Consider the following 16981-nt stretch of genomic DNA (forward strand, 5'->3'; position numbering starts at 1 on the left):
ATGCCAGGTTAGACCATTCCTGAACACCTGGTCTCCAAGAGTGAAAACCAAACTCCCCCTAAACTTCAGAGATGCCAGAGGACAACAAGGACTTACCAGCTGCCAAGGGTAGTGAGAGAACATCTACGTCCCAGTCCCAGTCCCACCGCTGTCAGCTGTGTGGCCATGGATAAGGCCCTTCTTCTGAGGCTCTATTTCCCCATTAACTGGGGGTGACAATGCCAACCATTAAGATTGTTGACTAGATCAAACAAGGTCACGCAAGGAGAAGCATAATTTTTTTTCTTTTTTTTACAGCTTATTTATTTTTGAGAGAGAGACAGGGCATGAGCAGGGGAGGAGCCTAGAGAGCAAGACACAGAATCTGAAGCAGGCTCCAGGCTCTGAGCTGTCGGCACAGAGCCCAACGCGTGGCTCGAACCCATGAACCGTATGACCCGAGCCAAAGTCAGATGCTCAGCTCAACCCTGGAAATCCAAACCATGAAGGGTGTGTGAACACACCCAGCGTCAGATCCCTGCCTGGAGCTGTTCTAAGTGAGTTTTGCAATCTGCCAGTATCATACTATGTTCTGGCTGCAGACTTCAGGTTCAGGGCACAGGAAGGAGCAGCTGGCAAGGAAGCCTGCTAACTCCTCTTTCCTGCCCTTTCCAAAACATCTCTTCACTGGGGCGTGGCTGGAACCCAGAGGAAAGCAGGTAGGGTGTGTCCAGGAGGCAATGCCAGAGCACCGGAGCCTGAGCCCCGAGAGACCCCGCTCAGCTCTGTGACATGAGGCAAGCTGCCACTCCACCCTGGGGTTCATTCCCCTTTCTGCAAAATACCGGAGTCGGATAAAAACAGGACTCTGTGGCTCCATAACCACAGTCATTCTGTGCCTGCCAGTTGGGCAGTGGAGCTTCCGACAACAGAGGGACCATTGAGAGCCAGGATAGGAGCCTCTGGAATTCCCACCAGCTTTTGTCAGGGGCAGACACAGGCAGTTTTCTTCCCTTTGGTCCCTGTGTCCTGCCCTAAGTGCGCTGAAAAGCCATGAACTCATGTTTCTTTTCCTCCCAGAAGGAAATCGGAAGCTGGGGAGGCAGACAAAAGGACAGTGCGGCATAATGAGAAGATGGAGGGAGGCCGGGAGCACCCAGTACACAGAGTTACTGCAGGAGGCCAGGAGGGAAGACATGTACACCGAGATCAGAAAAACCAAACTTTATTCAGAAAAGCAAATTAGTCATCACAACTAAACTATTAAATGAGGCACATTGGTCCCCTCTCGCCACCGGCCCTCACCCCACCCACTCCCACCCTCTCTATTGGCCTTTGTAGAACACTAGAAAATTCCCTTCCTGGGTCCGCAAGCGGTCCTAGACTTTTGGACTGGTAGGAGCCCACAGTGGTCTCGGGCTGGACTGAATCCTGGAGTCTAATGAGGGAGGCCAATGAGACTGCCTCCAGTATTCAAAAATTCTGGGCCAGGTCAGGTAGCCCTTTCCACCGTACAGGGTCTCAAGGGGAAGGAGGGGGTGGGCGTGGGGGAGGGGGCCGTTTTACAGGTCCTTCTCACATCTCGAGAGGCAGCTGGAGGCCAAGCAGGAAGGCACATCTAGAAGAGCCAGTGAGCTCTGGAATGTTTCAGGCACATCTGGATGGATAAGGTAGCATGAAGGAAGGCCAAGGAGATGTCTACTCCTGAGTAAGGTCGCCTGGCCACAGACAGAGCACCGTGAGCAGGGGGGCTAAGAAGAGATCCTCGGGGGGCTGGTTCTGAGCTGAATACGCAGCTTAAATGGTGATCTGAAAAAAGAGAAAAAGAAAAAAGCTGGAGCCAAACCCCACTGTTTAGAGCACAGAGGTGCACGGCTCAGTTCCAGGTGTCTGGAATCTCGTGCCCAAGTAAGTCAGCACAAGGAGAATCAGGATTTCTCTTGTGTTACAGTAAAACGAATCTTCACTCATCCCGGATCTCCCACTGGATAGCGTTGGCGGAAAGCTGCTGGGCAGAGGTCGTCGTTGGCTCTCCCCACTCCGCAGCCCTCTGCTGGCCCAGACCAGAAAGGCGTCCCCTGCCCAGGGAAGCAAGCCCGGGGGGAGAGGTCGCATGACCGCATGACCGGCTACGGGAACCTCCACGGCCTCAGCAACGTGGAAACCTGCAACAGAAGAACCGAAGTCACTGGGCGTCCCACGCACCTCCAAGTACCCCGGCAAAGCCCAGCCCCAGGCTCTGGCTGGCACCAGTGGTGCGAGCTGAAGGAACCGGTGCCCCTCCCGGAGTAAGGCAGCAGGACTCCAGCCTAAATGAGACAGCCAAGGGCTCGGTGTTCCAGGATTTCCCGAAGGGCAGAAGATAACAGTAACAACAACAACCACAAAAATAACCACAATTTTCACGGGGACAGAGTTTCAGTTTTGCAAGATGAAAACCGTTCTGAAGATGGATGGTGGGTGACAGTTGCACAACAATGTGAAAATGCTTAATGCCACCCAATTGTACCCTTTAAAATGGTTGAATGGTCAATTTTATGCTATGTATATTTATACTTCACCCCAACTTTTTTTTAAAGTAACCATATTAACAGCATCTAACACGTATTGACTCCCTACTGTACACAGTCCAGCCCGGTCCTGAAGAGACCAAACTGCCAGAGTCCAGATCCGAGCTCCCCAGTCACCAACTGGGAGACTCTGGGCAAGATACTTAACCTCTCTGTGCCTCACCTCCCTCCTAGGCAACATGGGAGCACCAGAACTCACCTCAGTACGGTTGTTCAGAGAACGAAACACATGGCACGTGCCTCAGGCAGTGCCAGGCACAAAGGAGCCCTGGATAGATGCTGTGACCCTCCACACTCCCATCCAGATCTTCACAAATGCAACAGCAAAGCCTCACACCTCTCTGCCTAGGCTTTAAAAACACACTCACGCAAACACACTCTGGCCATCCCTATTCTAGTTTCTAATCCAGACGTGGCTGAACTTTTTCAAAGAGCAGATCTTTGAAGGATTTAGCATAAAGGCTGAATTAGCACAACTCTTGGGACACTGTGGCCACCTGCCCAACTTGCTCTGAATAAAAACCTCTTAACTTTCAGAAAAGGGAGCTCTGTGTGTTTCATTCCAAGGCCTATCACCCCTCCAGAAAAATCAAGAAGCACCTTACCTTACGGAGGCTGGGCCAGCTGTTCACCCCAGCTTGGGAGTTTTCTTCTCTTTGGTGACTGTGCCCCACTCCCGCCAGTTGGTCACAGTCAATGCCAGCATCTCTTACAGGTAATGCTCCAATTGACTTGGAAACCACCTGGATGACTTTGGCTTCATTTTGCAAACAATGTAGAGGAATGTTCAGATCCACCAGTTCCCAGGTCCCTCAGGGGCCTGGCAGGGACAGCCATCTTCTCCCTCACTGGGTCAGGCCCTCCCTCAGCTACAGAAATTCCCTGGTAAATAAAAGGAGCACCCCAGATCTTCAATCATACTGTAGCCAGTGGGTTGTATCCCTTAGGAATGAATGACAGCCAGGCCCGCACAGGGATGCTTGGAAGCCTTAGGTGGCAAAAACTAATTGGTCCAGGTCCAGAGGCAGTTAACACTGTAAACTAAATTACTTGGGCTTCTTTTACAGCCGGACTTCTCAGAACCTTTGATATGCTAACGAGCCTCGTGAATCTCCAAGAGGAGATAGCACCTTTGAGAAACCCATTTGGCAGTGAAGCCCCCTTTTAGAGGATAGCTCCTGAGCCAGGGCTCCTGGGAACACCCACTGCTCTAATGTAAACTGCTGGACTGGGAGTCTGGAAACAGGGTTCTAATGGGAGTCCGCAACGGGGTTCCAATCTTATTCCGGCTTTCCCAAGAGCAAGGGGTGAGGCTCACCCTGACATTCCTTCCGGTCCTGTGGGATCCCTAAGGCAAAAAGAAACTGGGAGGTGGGGGGGTGGGTGGAGTAGAAGCCCCTGAGAGGAAGGCTGGTAAGGTGAGGCCTGGGAAAGTCGTGTGCATTTGGGCCTGGCCTCCAAGAACCGCGAGGACAAAGGCTGAGCAGGCAGAGGGAGAGAAGACTCCAAAGGTGCAAAGGTGCAGCCCGCGGGCCTTTCCAATCCGTCCTCACCTCTGCAGACAGGCCCCACCCCAACGTCACAGCACAGACTGCGCTGGATGCTCACACAATCCCCAACGAAAACGAAAACTCTTCGCTCGTCCCAGGACCCGTGGAGGCCCGTCCACAGCTCCGCCCGCGGCTGCGAGCCTGCCCTTCACGGCACTCGAGGCTGGAAGAGGGGCCAGGGAACGGGGGTGCTCTTCCGACCGCGGGGTGGGGAAGGAGGGGGCAGTGGCGCAGCCAAACGCTCGTTCCAATTGGGAGCCTCCCCCGGATCTACGCGGCGCCTGTACACGTCTCGCTCTCGGCAGGGAAGGGAACGAGGAACCGCGAGGTTTCGCTTCGGGCGGCCAGGCTGAGCGTGGGGGCCACCTCCTCGGACGTGGCCTTGCCCGGGTCCCTGGAAACGAACGGCGTGGGCGGCGGCGCGGCCGTCGGGCGGGAACTGAGGGCCAGGGCGCCTGGGCGCGGGCGGCGGCGGGAGCGTGGGGCAACGGGTGGGTGCCGGGGCGCACGGGCGCGGGGCGGCGGCGGCAGGAAGGACGGGGGCGTCGGTGTCGGGAGGGTCCCCGCCCCGCGGCGCGGCGGCTCACGCCACCTCCTGCTCCCCCTGGTAGCGGCGGCAGCAGCCGTAGAGCGCCGAGAGCAGGTAGAGGCCGAGGCAGAGGCCGCCGCAGACGGCGGCCGCCAGGAAGGCGTGGTAGGCGCAGGCCATCTGGTAATCCTTGAGGTTGCAGTAGCTGTGGCTCTGCGTCTGGGAGATCATGATGCCCGTCGCGGCGCCGTAGAGCGCGGCCGCCAGCAGGTCGTGCGCCACGTTGACCACGAGCCAGCGCGAGCCCAGCACGGGCACCAGCTCGTGCTTGCCCAGCAGCGTGAGGAAGTAGAGGCCCAGGGTCAGCAGCCAGAAGAGCACCGACACGAAGAGCGCGAAGTGCACGGGGCCCTGGTACCGGCTCGTGGCGATGGTGATCCAGAAGGCGGCGCCGGCCAGCAGCTGGAGCAGCCGCAGCACGCCCAGCGGGCCGCGCAGGAAGGCCCGCTGCAGGCGCACCGCCCCGCGGACCGCGCGCGCCTGGGGCGGCGGCTGGCGCGGGGGCGGCGGGAGCATGGCCCCCGGGCGCGGTGGCGGCGGCGGCGGCGCCCCGAGCAGCGGAATGGCGGCGCCCGGCTCGCGGGGGCGGCCCGGCCGACGTGCCCGCTGCGCCCGCGGCGGCCTCCGCGCGTCCTTCCGAGACCTCCCGGCGCTTCCTCTCCCCTTCTCCCCACCCTTCCTCCCCTCTCTCCTCCCCACAGCCCTCCTCTCTTTCTGCCTCCCTCTCTCCACCCCTCCTACCCGCCCTTCCCCTCCCCGTCTCCACCCCCGCTCGCTCCTCCAGGCTTCCAGCCACCTCTTTTTGGGCCTCGCTCACCACCCCGGCCCCCCTTTTCTGCCGGCGCCAGACTCCCAGCTCGGATTCTTTCCTCCCCGGGGCGCGGCGGAGGGCACTCGCACCCCCCAGCCGACCGCGGGCCTTCCGCTCTGGCAGCCCCGGCCAAGTTTGGCACATCTGGGGCCGCCCTGCCCGCCCGGCCCGCCCGGCCTCCCCTGCTCCGGTCCAGCTTCGGAGGGGAAAGCTGTCTTCTGGAGCGTTCTCTCAGCCTCTCGCTCGCTGGGCCCCTTTCTTTCTACTTTCTCTTGCCCTAGCGCCCACCCGGGCCCCCTGGTCTTTTCCTGCGGCTGGAGGAGAGCAGTGCTGGTGTTGAGCTGACATCCATGCTCACATGGACGTCTGGAATATGCTACCAGGGTCCACCTCGGACTTCTCCTGGGCTCTCAGACATCAGAGAAAGGGACCGGCACCCACCAGAGGCTCCACTGCCCCTCCCACACACCACAAAACCAAGTCCTGTCGGTCCATCCGACTTTTTCCAAACCTCCTTGCCGTCCAGGGTTGCCCAGATTAAAAATGTGCTACCCAACATGGCCGGGACACGGACCCTGGGGTAAGAGACAGCAAGGCCCGTGTGCTTAACTGCTAGGCAAAACGGCCGGTGGTGGGAGCTGATGATGCTTCACACCGTCCTTTGCCTGTACGCCCATTTAAGCGTCAAAACAGCCTCAGAGATACACACGATTATTTTCCTGGTTTTACCGAGGAGGAGAAATGAGAGCTAGAGGGGCTAAGACAAGAAGCTGGTAATCGCAGCTGCTCTCTCTTCTCTCTCCGTCCCATCCAACCTTTGTGCACTGTGTGACATCTTTCTGAAGCACAGTCCCGTTGTTGCCCTGCTTCCTCCACTGACCACGGGATAGAGTTCTATCCCTTCTGGGGGCAGATTTCACAAAACGGCTCCAACTGACTTTCACTTTCCTTGTTTTCCACTTTCTTCCCTTACCCACCCTCCCACCCAGCATGCCAACCCCACCAAACCTCTTAAGTTCACCCGAATAAGCTCAGAATGCCCTTCATCCCCAGGCCCGCACTTGGCTGGCAAACTCCTACTTATCCTTCGGCGCCCGGTTTAGATGCTCCTCCCTTTGGTCCAGCCTCCCACACTGTTGATTCCCTGCTCGTCAGGCCCTCACTGGGTGCATTCATTAGTTCTGCAGTACTTCGAGCCTGGTACGTTGCAACTGTTGGCTGTCACCTCTATCTGCCTTTGCCTGGCATGTAGGAGGCTCAGTAAATGTCAGCAGAGTGGATGACTGAGTGGTAGCGATGAGGGAGTGTGGGGCAAGCTGAGGGCAAAGTACAGGCTAACAGCAGCCCCCAACCCCCCCCACCCCCCCCCGCCAGGTGGGATGTGCGTGGTATTCCTCGGACACTCCTGGCTGCCCAAGAACAGGGGAAAGGAAAGAGAGCAAATGGCTGACGGACAGAGGTCACGGTCATGCAGGACAGGAGTCTCCTTCAGTTTACGGAAAACTTAGTAAACTGCAAGAAAAAGCTAATCTTATCCGCAGCCTTATCTCCAGACCTGTAGCGTCCGTTTCCTGGAGCCCTAATATCACCCTCATCAAGATGTAAGGGGGTTGAGGTGCTTCCCACTTAAGTGATGTGGGAAACAAAGGCAAATGAAAAATTCCCTTACTGTCGACAGCCCATTGGTAAGTCCTTGAAACAGGCAGAGTGACCCTCCTGTAGGAGCTCAGCTGCCTTGATGGTGACACTTTGCTAGGGGCAAAAGGCAATCTTGGCCTAACATTATCCCAACCTCCAGGATCCTGTAAGTCTTCTTTAACATATAAAAATTCCTTTGGAAACTTCTTTTATCTCAACTCTGCCTAGGTATGTGCTGGCAATCATAGTATTACGATTATGACCCCCTGATATACGTCTGAAGGCTGTCATGACTGAGGTTTTACTAAACACTAATAAATGGTGTTTCCCTAACAACAGCTAGCCTCTCAAGGTCCTGGAAATCCTGCTTCCAAAATTCCTTAGAGATTTACGCTGTCCCTGCCGCCCTCCCAACCTGAGAGTGTGTAATCAGTTACCCATCACAACCCCAGTGCAGCTCTTCCTGCCCACAGGTCCTGTCCCTGTGCTTTAATGAAAACACCTTTTTTTGCACCAAAGACGTCTTCAAGAATTCTTTCTTGGGGCACCTGGGTGGCTGGGTCGGCTAAGCATCCGACTGGGGCTCAGGTCATGATATCGGGGTTTGTGAGTTCGGGCTCCGTGTTGGGCTCTGTGCTGACAGCTCAGAGCCTGGAGCCTGCTTCAGATTCTGTGTCTCTCTTTCTCTCTGCCTCTCCCTTGCTCATTCTCTCTCTCTCTCTCTCTCTCTCTCTCTCTCTCTCTCAAAAATAATAAACCTGAAAAAAAATTTTAAACAAAATAATTCTTTCTTGGCCATAGGCTACAGACCCCCATCATCACCCCAAAAACCCATCATTTGGTGCCCTTAACAGGGGGCTTCGAGTCTTTTCATCTGGACTCTGAACCAGTGCAAACCTGGTGAGTACTTTCTCTTTTCTTCCTTTACTCTCATTTCAGGGGCTTTTTGAGAAGTATGGCCTTATTGGGACACTTCTATGTGGATTGCTCAGGCTGCAATCCGGTCCCCCGTGGCAACTCTACAGAGAGGAGAAAGCCTGCCATCTGGCTGGAAGTTAGTACTCCAGCCAGAATGGTAATAAGACCCAGAAACTTGATGCCCTCTCTTTATTCCTGTCCTCATACAAAGTTGTCTGTCTTGGGCATGGGACCGCCACCTAAGTGGTTAGCGTGGCTGATCTTAAGACTCCCGTGTGAGGTTTCCTCCTCATTGGTCTAACGTGATCCCCTCCACATCTCTTCAGTTGTGGGAACCGCAAAGAAACTGAGAGGGCCCTCTTACCTTGGGGACAACGCACATTTCTGTCCCCCAGCTGACCCTACCTCCAGAACTAGTCCCTCATCTCCTGGTCATGGGACGTGTCCACTGGCCCCCTGGCTTGGTGAGCCGGTCTGTCTCCCAGCAGCCTGTCACTTCTAGTGGGAGAAAGTTTATGTGGCTTCTCAGGGGCTAATGCCCCTCCCTGCCAACACAGCCCCGCCTCCAGGGACTTGAGAAAGCTCCGAATGCATATCTTAAGTGAATAAAAGGGGAAGTAAACATCGTATCTGTGTGAGATGACATAGTATAGAGGCTTAGGTGCAAACCCTGGAGGCAGACTGCCTGGCTATGCATCACTGCTCCACCACTCCCTCGTGCTGGGCTGGGGGTGAGGGGATGGGGGGGTACTTAACTGCTTTGTGCCTCAGTTTCCTCATCTGTGAAATCCTTTCAGCCATGGACGTCAAACACCTGTTAGACACTGGGCACCATTTTAGGGTCTAGGGATACATAATATATATGCAATCATTGTTAATTGAATGCCTACTATACTGTAGGCACAGTTTTTTTTAATTTTATTTTAACATTTATTTATTTTTGAGAGAGAGAGACAGAGTGCAAGCAGGGGAGGGGCAGTGAGAGAGGGAGACACAGAATCTGAAGCAGGCTCCAGGCTCCGAGCTGTCAGCACAGAGCCCGACGCGGGGCTGGAATCACGAATCACGAGGTGGTGGCCTGAGCCAAAGTCGGACACTTAACCGACTGAGCCACCAAGGAACCCCTCTAGGCACTTTTTGTTTTTAAGTAAGCTCTACGCCCAGTGTGGGGCTTGAGCTCACTGACCCCAAGATCAGGAGTCACATGCAATACCAACTGAGCCAGCCCGGTGCTCCTATATACTCTGATTTGCTGGTGGGGAACCCAGGATTCAGAGGGTTAAGGGAGGTGAACATGTTCAAGGAGCTGACGGAGCAGCCCAGGCGTGGCTGGCTCCAGGTCCATATTCAAAGTGCTTATATATACTTTCCCGTATTTTATTCTCAGCTGTTATTACAGGGATCCAGAAAAGTTATGTAACTTGCTCAGAGAAACAGAACTAGCGAGTATCAATGTGAAGATTCAAAACTAGGTCTTCTGGTGCCAATTCTGGGGCTTTCCTCTCAGCATCCCTCAGCAGCTCCTGGAGGGACATTCTCAATGTTCTCAGGGTACCAGTCTTGAGAAGGGCTGGAGTGAGGACGGGCAGCTGGCGGCCGAATCTGGGTGCGGGGCTGATGACGAAGTTGTGCCGCACAAACTATCTCCGTGAGCAGGGGACCTAACCAAATAAACATTTAGAGTGAGAGAAGAGAGTCCTTCCTCTTCTAAAAAAGGCATCTGGAGACTTAAGGGTGGAGCGCCACCTGGTGGGCACAAACCTTCAGCCTCACAGCTAAGTCCAGCTCCTTACAAGGAAGCCAGTGGTGGCTTTGGGAAGATATTTTTAGCCTCTGGAATCCTGAAGACATTCCAAGGGGCAGTCCGGGAGACTCTGCAAAAGCGTAAGCACGCCAGATCGTGATTCCTCCAAAACAAATATGGTCTAAGCACCTGCTGGATGCAAACGATCTGGGTGTGGAGTGTAGGAAGAAGGAGCACCGGCTCATGCCCTCACAGTGTTTGCACTCTTCTGGTAGTGGAGGGACAGCTGTGGACAGAAAAGAGGGAGGAAGATGCAAGGAAATACAAAAGGGAGAAGGCTGGGGAAAGCTTTCAGAATGAAGTGCCTTTAGAGGGTGGATAGAATTTTGACAAGCAGAGATGGGGGCTAGGCATTGTCGGGCAAGGCAGTCTACCACGGGTCCCGAGCGGCAAAGGATGCAAAGCCACGGCCGCCTATTCGTTTGCCAACCGTTTCTCAGTGTTGTGTTCTGCAGCCGGCAACTTTGAGGGAGGAGAGAACATCTCCTCCAAGACAGAGAGCAGGCTTGCTTATTGCTTACGATAAAAGTAGCGGCGGTAGGAGGGGACAGCGGTGGGTTTCCCAAGCTCAGCGCTCCGCAGCTGTGACACAAAGCTCTCGCATGTGTAACATCCCTGTGAAACTAGGGAACAAGGGAAAGAGACATACTGACGATGCTCACCCTGCTCCCTGTGCCAGGAGTGGCAAATTCTTTGTGTCCGACTCAGGAAGCCACGTCTTCTGCCAGCATTTATGAAACAACAGCAGGCTAGCTTATTGGCTTGTAAGCGGGATAAATCCCAGACCCTGACAGGTGCTGTAGGCAGAGGGCACGGTGTGAGCAAAAGCAGGGACTAGGCTGTTCGGGGAACAGGAAGTACTGAGGCTGAATACTCAAAGCCCCAAAGCAAAGGACTTTCAGCATGCCCAGAACAAGAAGGAATGCGTGGCCACCCGGAGATCCCATGACCAGCTCTTAATGTTCAGTCAGTCCTGTCTTCAGTCTCTGGGCTACGGGAAATGTACCGCATATATAGACTCAACTCACCTTTGTTTAATACCTGTTGAGCTGGCACTGGACACAAATTAACTAACAGCAGAGGCAAAACTCATAGTGAGGAAGTATATGGGTGCTGGGACCTGCAGAATCTTGCCTTGAATCTTATCGTTAAATTACTAAATAAACATCTCCTGAACACCTACTACGTCTATACCTGGCATTAGGCTACAGTCGTATACCTGGGTTGGAAGAGGCCTTAAAGACCATTTACTCCAGGCTTCTCATTTTATGGAGGGGTAACTAAGGCCTGGGGAAGGTAAGTGACCTGCCCCAGGTCACACAGCTGATTGATGACATGAATGCCAGATTTAGAACTTAGGTCTTCTGACTCACAATCCACTGTTTACTTAGGGCAGGGGCTCTGTATGCCAGCCCAGGATGTGAACTCTCATCTGTCAGTCAAGTGGCTCATACCTCCAGGCCTGTTCCCGAGGGAACTCCCACCAGGCTGTAGGAACAGGGGCCTCTGGAATGGTGGATGGGGCCCCCTCTGGGTGGAGTTGGGTAGGAATCTGGGTGGCTCTTGTCTTTGTTATCCCAGCCCCCACAGAGTACCTGGCCTTTGCTGGAGCTGCGAGGCAGCCTGGATTCTGGGCACCTTTGGGCAGATGGAAGCAAGGGGCCCCGGGGGCGTGGAAGTGATAAGGGCATTCGACTCTGGCAAAGCTCAGCCCTCACGCTCCAGGAGAAGCTGGCCAGGACCAGACTAGGAGCCGCAGGTACCCTCTGCGGCTTATCTTTGCGTGAAGCCGCCCAGAATGTTGGCTGGCAAGGCTGGGTCCGTAAGACTAAGTAACCGTGAGTGACCAAGGTAGATGCCCCTGAGACCTCACCATGAATCCGCCACCCATGAGGTGCTGAAGATGACCTCCTACTGGGACCGGTCGTGGGGAAGTGCAGACCTCAGCAGACCGCAGCATTCCTGAGGAAAGGAAGGGCCTCAGGATGGACACCTGGAGCCAGGATGGATTGAATCAATCATCACCACCCTGCCAGTCAGCCTTGGATAAAAGCGGCAGAGGCTCAATAGTAAGAACCAACATTTGAAAAGTGCCTTCCATGTGCCAGGCACCATGCCAGGTGCTGTCCACACTTGTCTCGCTTACTTCTCACAATAGCTCTGTGACGGAGGGTCATTAAAACCACTTCCACTTTTAAAATGAGGAAACCGAGGCTCAGGGAGCTTATGTGACTTTTCTAATGGCACACATCCAATGGAGAATGGAATTCAAATATGTGATCCCCAAGTCCAGGTGTTTTTTTTTTTTATTTTTGAAAAATGTCTGTTTATTTTTGAGAAAGAGAGGGAGTTGGGGGAGGGACAGAGAGAGAGAGAGAGAGAGACACAGAATCTGAGGCAGCTCCAGGCTCTGAGCTGTCAGCATAGAGCCTGATGTGGATCTCGAACCCACGAACCATGAGATCATAACCTGAGCTGAGGTCAGAGGTTTAACCGGCCGAGCCACCCAGGCACCCCACTAAATCCGGGCTTTTAATCAGTGCATATATCTCGGACTTCAACCTTGGTCTTGGAGGACACATCAGAGGACTGCCCCTGAATGGCGACAAAGAGACCGATCCCTGTTGTAGAATGGTCAGCAGGCAGGGGGCCAGGCAGGGCGCTGCGAGAGTGGGTGTGGCTGTCACAGGCCCCAAGATCTGCACCTGGGGAGCCTGTGTATGCTGTTTCCATACCTTAGCCAACCATGTGAAGGGTCTCCAGGAAGGGGTGATTTGTCCCCCTAACTCTCTACCTCACCCACAGCTGGAGTTTTAAAGCCAGAGGAATGAGGCCCAAAGGCTGAGTTAGAGCCCAGGGTTGCCATCAGATGACGCTTTGTGCTGAGTGTTTCACCTGTGTCTCCTCCTTGGCCCTGGCAACAGCCATGAGGGATAGGTAATTTGTTATTTCCACTTGACAGTTGAGGAAAATGAGAGGCAGAAAGATTAAGGTAGGAACTAAATTTAGATTTTTAGACCACTGGAAACACTACATCTGTCTGAGATTCCCTGAACCTACTTTAACCATGAACTTGCCCCTTAGGTCCAGTCTCATAAGACCCTTTATAAGACATTATTCACTGAAACCACAGAGCAAACGCAAATGTGGTCTCTCCTCCACTACCCCTTGGTCTCCAACTCCCATTACCACTGGGGCTTCTTACGGATGGGGAGCATAATGGAGATTTTCTCCAACTCTGGTTTTCGCTCTACTGCCAAGAAAGCCCACCCCCCTTAACCTCGACAGGCAGAGTGGGACACGGCTGCCGTGGCTGGAAGAGATCAAACCCACTAGAAGCCACGAGAGACCAAGGGGACCTTGTCCTGACCCACCAGGAAGATGCCAAAATAGCTAATGTCATGGCATTCAGGAATCAAGAGAAGAGCGAGAGTCTTCAGTGGCATCGAAATGCTTTAGGAGGCCTGCCTATCTCTCCCATGGCAGTCTTCTGCCTGTACCCACAGCCCCTGTCGGAGTGGCGGCTCTAGATATAGATGGTATATTTCTGCTATGAAGCTCTGCCTCTACTTCCCCACCTCCACGCCCGACCCAAGCTGGACCTATCAGATTCCTTCTTTTGGAATTTGGCCAAATGGTCATTTCTAAATGGAGCTAGTGCTGCAGTAACCAAAGTCAGTGCATGAGGCAAATTTAGGGGGAACAGAAATTCTGAGTTGGCAGAGGAAGCTGATCTGCAGAGAAAAGGGCAGTGTATTAGGGTTGTCTACAGAAACAGGATGGATGGATGGATATAGATATACATACACATACAGATTTATTATAAGAAATTGGTTGGTGTAGTTATGGAGGCTGATAAGTTCCAAGATCTTCAGTTGGCAATGTGGAGACTCAGGAGAGCCATGGTGTAGTTTAGTCTAAAGGCTCAAGATATAGGAAGAGTCAGTGTTTCAGTTAGAGTCCAAAGGTGGGAAAAACAAGCAAACAATGTCTCAGCTCAGACAGTCAGGCAGGAGAAAGTCTTTCTTTCTTTCTTTCTTTCTTTCTTTCTTTCTTTCTTTCTTTCTTTCTTTCTTTCTTTCTTTCTTTCTTTCTTTTTAAGTTTTTAAGTTTATTTTGAGAGAGAGATAGAGAGCACAAGCTGGGGAAGGGCAGAGAGAGGGAGAGACAGAATCCCAAGCAGGTTCTGTGCCATCAGCGTTGAGCCCAACAAGGGGATCAAACTCACGAACTGTGAGATCATGACCTGAGCCGAGCTCGAGAGTCAGACACTTAACCAACTGTGCCACCCAGGCACTCCGTTCTTTTGTTTTTTTAAGTGTTATGTTTATTTAAGTAATTTCTACAGCCAACACGGGGCTAGAACTCACAATCCTGAGATCAAGAGTTGCACAGTCTTCCGAATGAGCCAGCCAAATGCCCCAGGAGAAAGTCCTTCTTACTTGTGAGAGGGTCAGCCTTTTTATTCTATTCAGGCCTTCAACTGATTGGACAAGGCCCACCCACGTTAGAGAGGGCAATCTGCTTTACTCAGTCTACCAATTCAGATGTTAATCTCATCCAAAAACATCATCCAAAAACACCCTCACAGTATCTAAAATCTATAAAGAGCTCACCAAACTCCACACCCGAAAAACAAATAACCCAGTGAAGAAATGGGCAGAAAACATGAATAGACACTTCTCTAAAGAAGACATCCGGATGGCCAACAGGCACATGAAAAGATGTTCAGCGTCGCTCCTTATCAGGGAAATACAAATCAAAACCACACTCAGGTATCACCTCACGCCAGTCAGAGTGGCCAAAATGAACAAATCAGGAGACTATAGATGCTGGAGAGGATGTGGAGAAACGGGAACCCTCTTGCACTGTTGGTGGGAATGCAAATTGGTGCAGCCGCTCTGGAAAGCAGTGTGGAGGTTCCTCAGAAAATTAAAAATAGACCTACCCTATGACCCAGCAATAGCACTGCTAGGAATTTATCCAAGGGATACAGGAGTACTGATGCATAGGGGCACTTGTACCCCAATGTTCATAGCAGCACTCTCAACAATAGCCAAATTATGGAAAGAGCCTAAATGTCCATCAACTGATGAATGGATAAAGAAATTGTGGTATATATACACAATGGAATACTACGTGGCAATGAGAAAAAATGAAATATGGCCTTTTGTAGCAACGTGGATGGAACTGGAGAGTGTAATGCTAAGTGAAATAAGCCATACAGAGAAAGACAGATACCATATGGTTTCACTCTTATGTGGATCCTGAGAAACTTAACAGGAACCCATGGGGGAGGGGAAGGAAAAAAAAAAAAAAAAAGAGGTTAGAGTGGGAGAGAGCCAAAGCATAAGAGACTGTTAAAAACTGAGAACAAACTGAGGGTTGATGGGGGGTGGGAGGGAGGGGAGGGTGGGTGATGGGTATTGAGGAGGGCACCTTTTGGGATGAGCACTGGGTGTTGTATGGAAACCAATTTGTCAATACATTTCATATATAAAAAAAAAAAAAAAAAACACCCTCACAGACACACCCAGAATAACGTTTGACCAGATATCTGGGTACCCTGTGGCCCAGTCAAATTGACACATAGAATTAACCAGTACAGCGGGGTGCCTGGGTGGTTCTGTAGGTTAAGCCTCATGAGCTGATAGTGCAGAGCCTGCTTTAGATTCTCTGTCTCCCTCTCTCTTTGTCACTGCCCAGCTGGCACACACTCTCTCTCAAAGATAAATAATAAATAAATAAACATTAAAAAAAAAAGTAACCATCACAGGCAGCTCTGCAGAGACGAAAGATGATGAGGAAGAACAGCTGCCTATGACTTACTCCAGGTTGTTCAGCGAGACTTCATTTCTGTGCGCTCACTGTTGCTTTACAGTAACCTCCTTCCCCCTTCTTTACCTGAGATAACAAACAGATTTCTGTTTCTTATGATGGCACCTTAATGAAGCAAGGAGGGTTCGGATCCTAACTGTTGAGGTCTGACTCCTAGTTCCACTCCGCGGAGGTTTAAAAACAAAATGGCTCCAAATTCTTTGATTCCTCTTCCATCAAGAGGTTGGGTCTATGCTTCTTCCCCTGAATCTGGGTAAGCTTGTGACTCGGTTATAACTAAGAGGATGATAGAAACCACACTGTATGACTTTTAAGTTCTGTTCAAAAGACAAAGCCTCTCCTGCCTGATTCACGAGAACTCATATTTGTAGCCCTGAGCCACCATGGAAGAAGCCCATGTTCTAGGTCACATTGACAAGCCACTGAAGCACTCCAGTCAGAAGTTCTGGCCTTCAAGTTCCCCCAGCCTGGGCACCAGACATGAGAAATGAGCTTTCAAATGATTCCAACCCCCGGCTGTCAAGGCAACGTCAGCATTCAAGACTTCCAGCGGATGTCCTGACATTGTAGAGTAGAGACAAGCCGCTTCCTCCGTGCACTCTCTGAATTCCTGTGTATCATTCGTGCTTTTTATTTTCTGTGTGTTATGATGTTTTGACATCTCGGGACCTTGCAGAGCCAGGGAGGGACTCTCCCTCCCAGATTTTGCTAATTCCTAAAGATAGCAGATCATGTGATGCTGAGCATGCCTCTGACATGCAAACCAACCAATCCTGAGCCCATACTCCAAACCACCTCCTCTATTTTGGTTCTTACACTCCAGGAGGCAACATTCCTCTGCCTAATCATCCCAGGGGAAGGTATCAGACAATTGGAGACAGTCCCTAAGCCCCGTGCCTGCTGGAATTATTCAAACTATCCTAAACCTGCCTAGCCTGCTTACTTTGCTGCAACCATTTCTTCCCATAAAAACTACAGTAAGAGTTCATGTCCATGCTTTTCTCTTGCTCCTTCTGCCTCCTGAATGACCCTGGTGCTTCGCCATGTGGCCCCACGTGGCATGGCCTGTCCCTTCCTCTGGGGAACTGTGAGTAACAAACTGTCTTTTCACTGGCAGCCATCTCCTGATCTGTTGGCCTCACTATTCCTAAACAAAACCAAAATCCCGAGTACGTTTTTTTTTTAAGTTTACTTATTTATTTTGAGAGAGAAGGTGAGAGCAGGTAAGGGGCAGAGAGAGGGGGAGAGAGAGAGAATCCCAAGCAGGCTCCACACTGTCAACAC

At 52.2% G+C, this 16981-nt stretch overlaps 1 protein-coding gene across 1 annotated transcript; it reads right to left on the bottom strand.

The window, feature by feature from the left end:
* Positions 1-1805: 1805 nt before the first annotated feature.
* On the bottom strand, positions 1806-5204 carry MARVELD1 (MARVEL domain containing 1). The gene is made up of 2 exons (XM_030334821.1): positions 3155-5204; positions 1806-2144 (listed from the first exon to the last, which is right to left on the bottom strand). The coding sequence occupies exon 1, from the start codon at positions 5202-5204 to the stop codon at positions 4683-4685; it is 522 nt and encodes a 173-aa protein (XP_030190681.1). The 3' UTR covers positions 1806-2144; positions 3155-4682.
* Between the last annotated feature and the right edge of the window lie 11777 nt (positions 5205-16981).

This window comes from Lynx canadensis, chromosome D2 (genome assembly GCF_007474595.2).
Source record: "Lynx canadensis isolate LIC74 chromosome D2, mLynCan4.pri.v2, whole genome shotgun sequence".
Classification (NCBI taxonomy): Eukaryota; Metazoa; Chordata; class Mammalia; order Carnivora; family Felidae; genus Lynx; species Lynx canadensis.

What these genes read in the sequence shown, in the direction of transcription:
- MARVELD1 (XM_030334821.1), bottom strand. Translation starts at nt 5,204, where the DNA reads ATGCTCCCGCCGCCCCCGCGCCAGCCGCCGCCCCAGGCGCGCGCGGTC.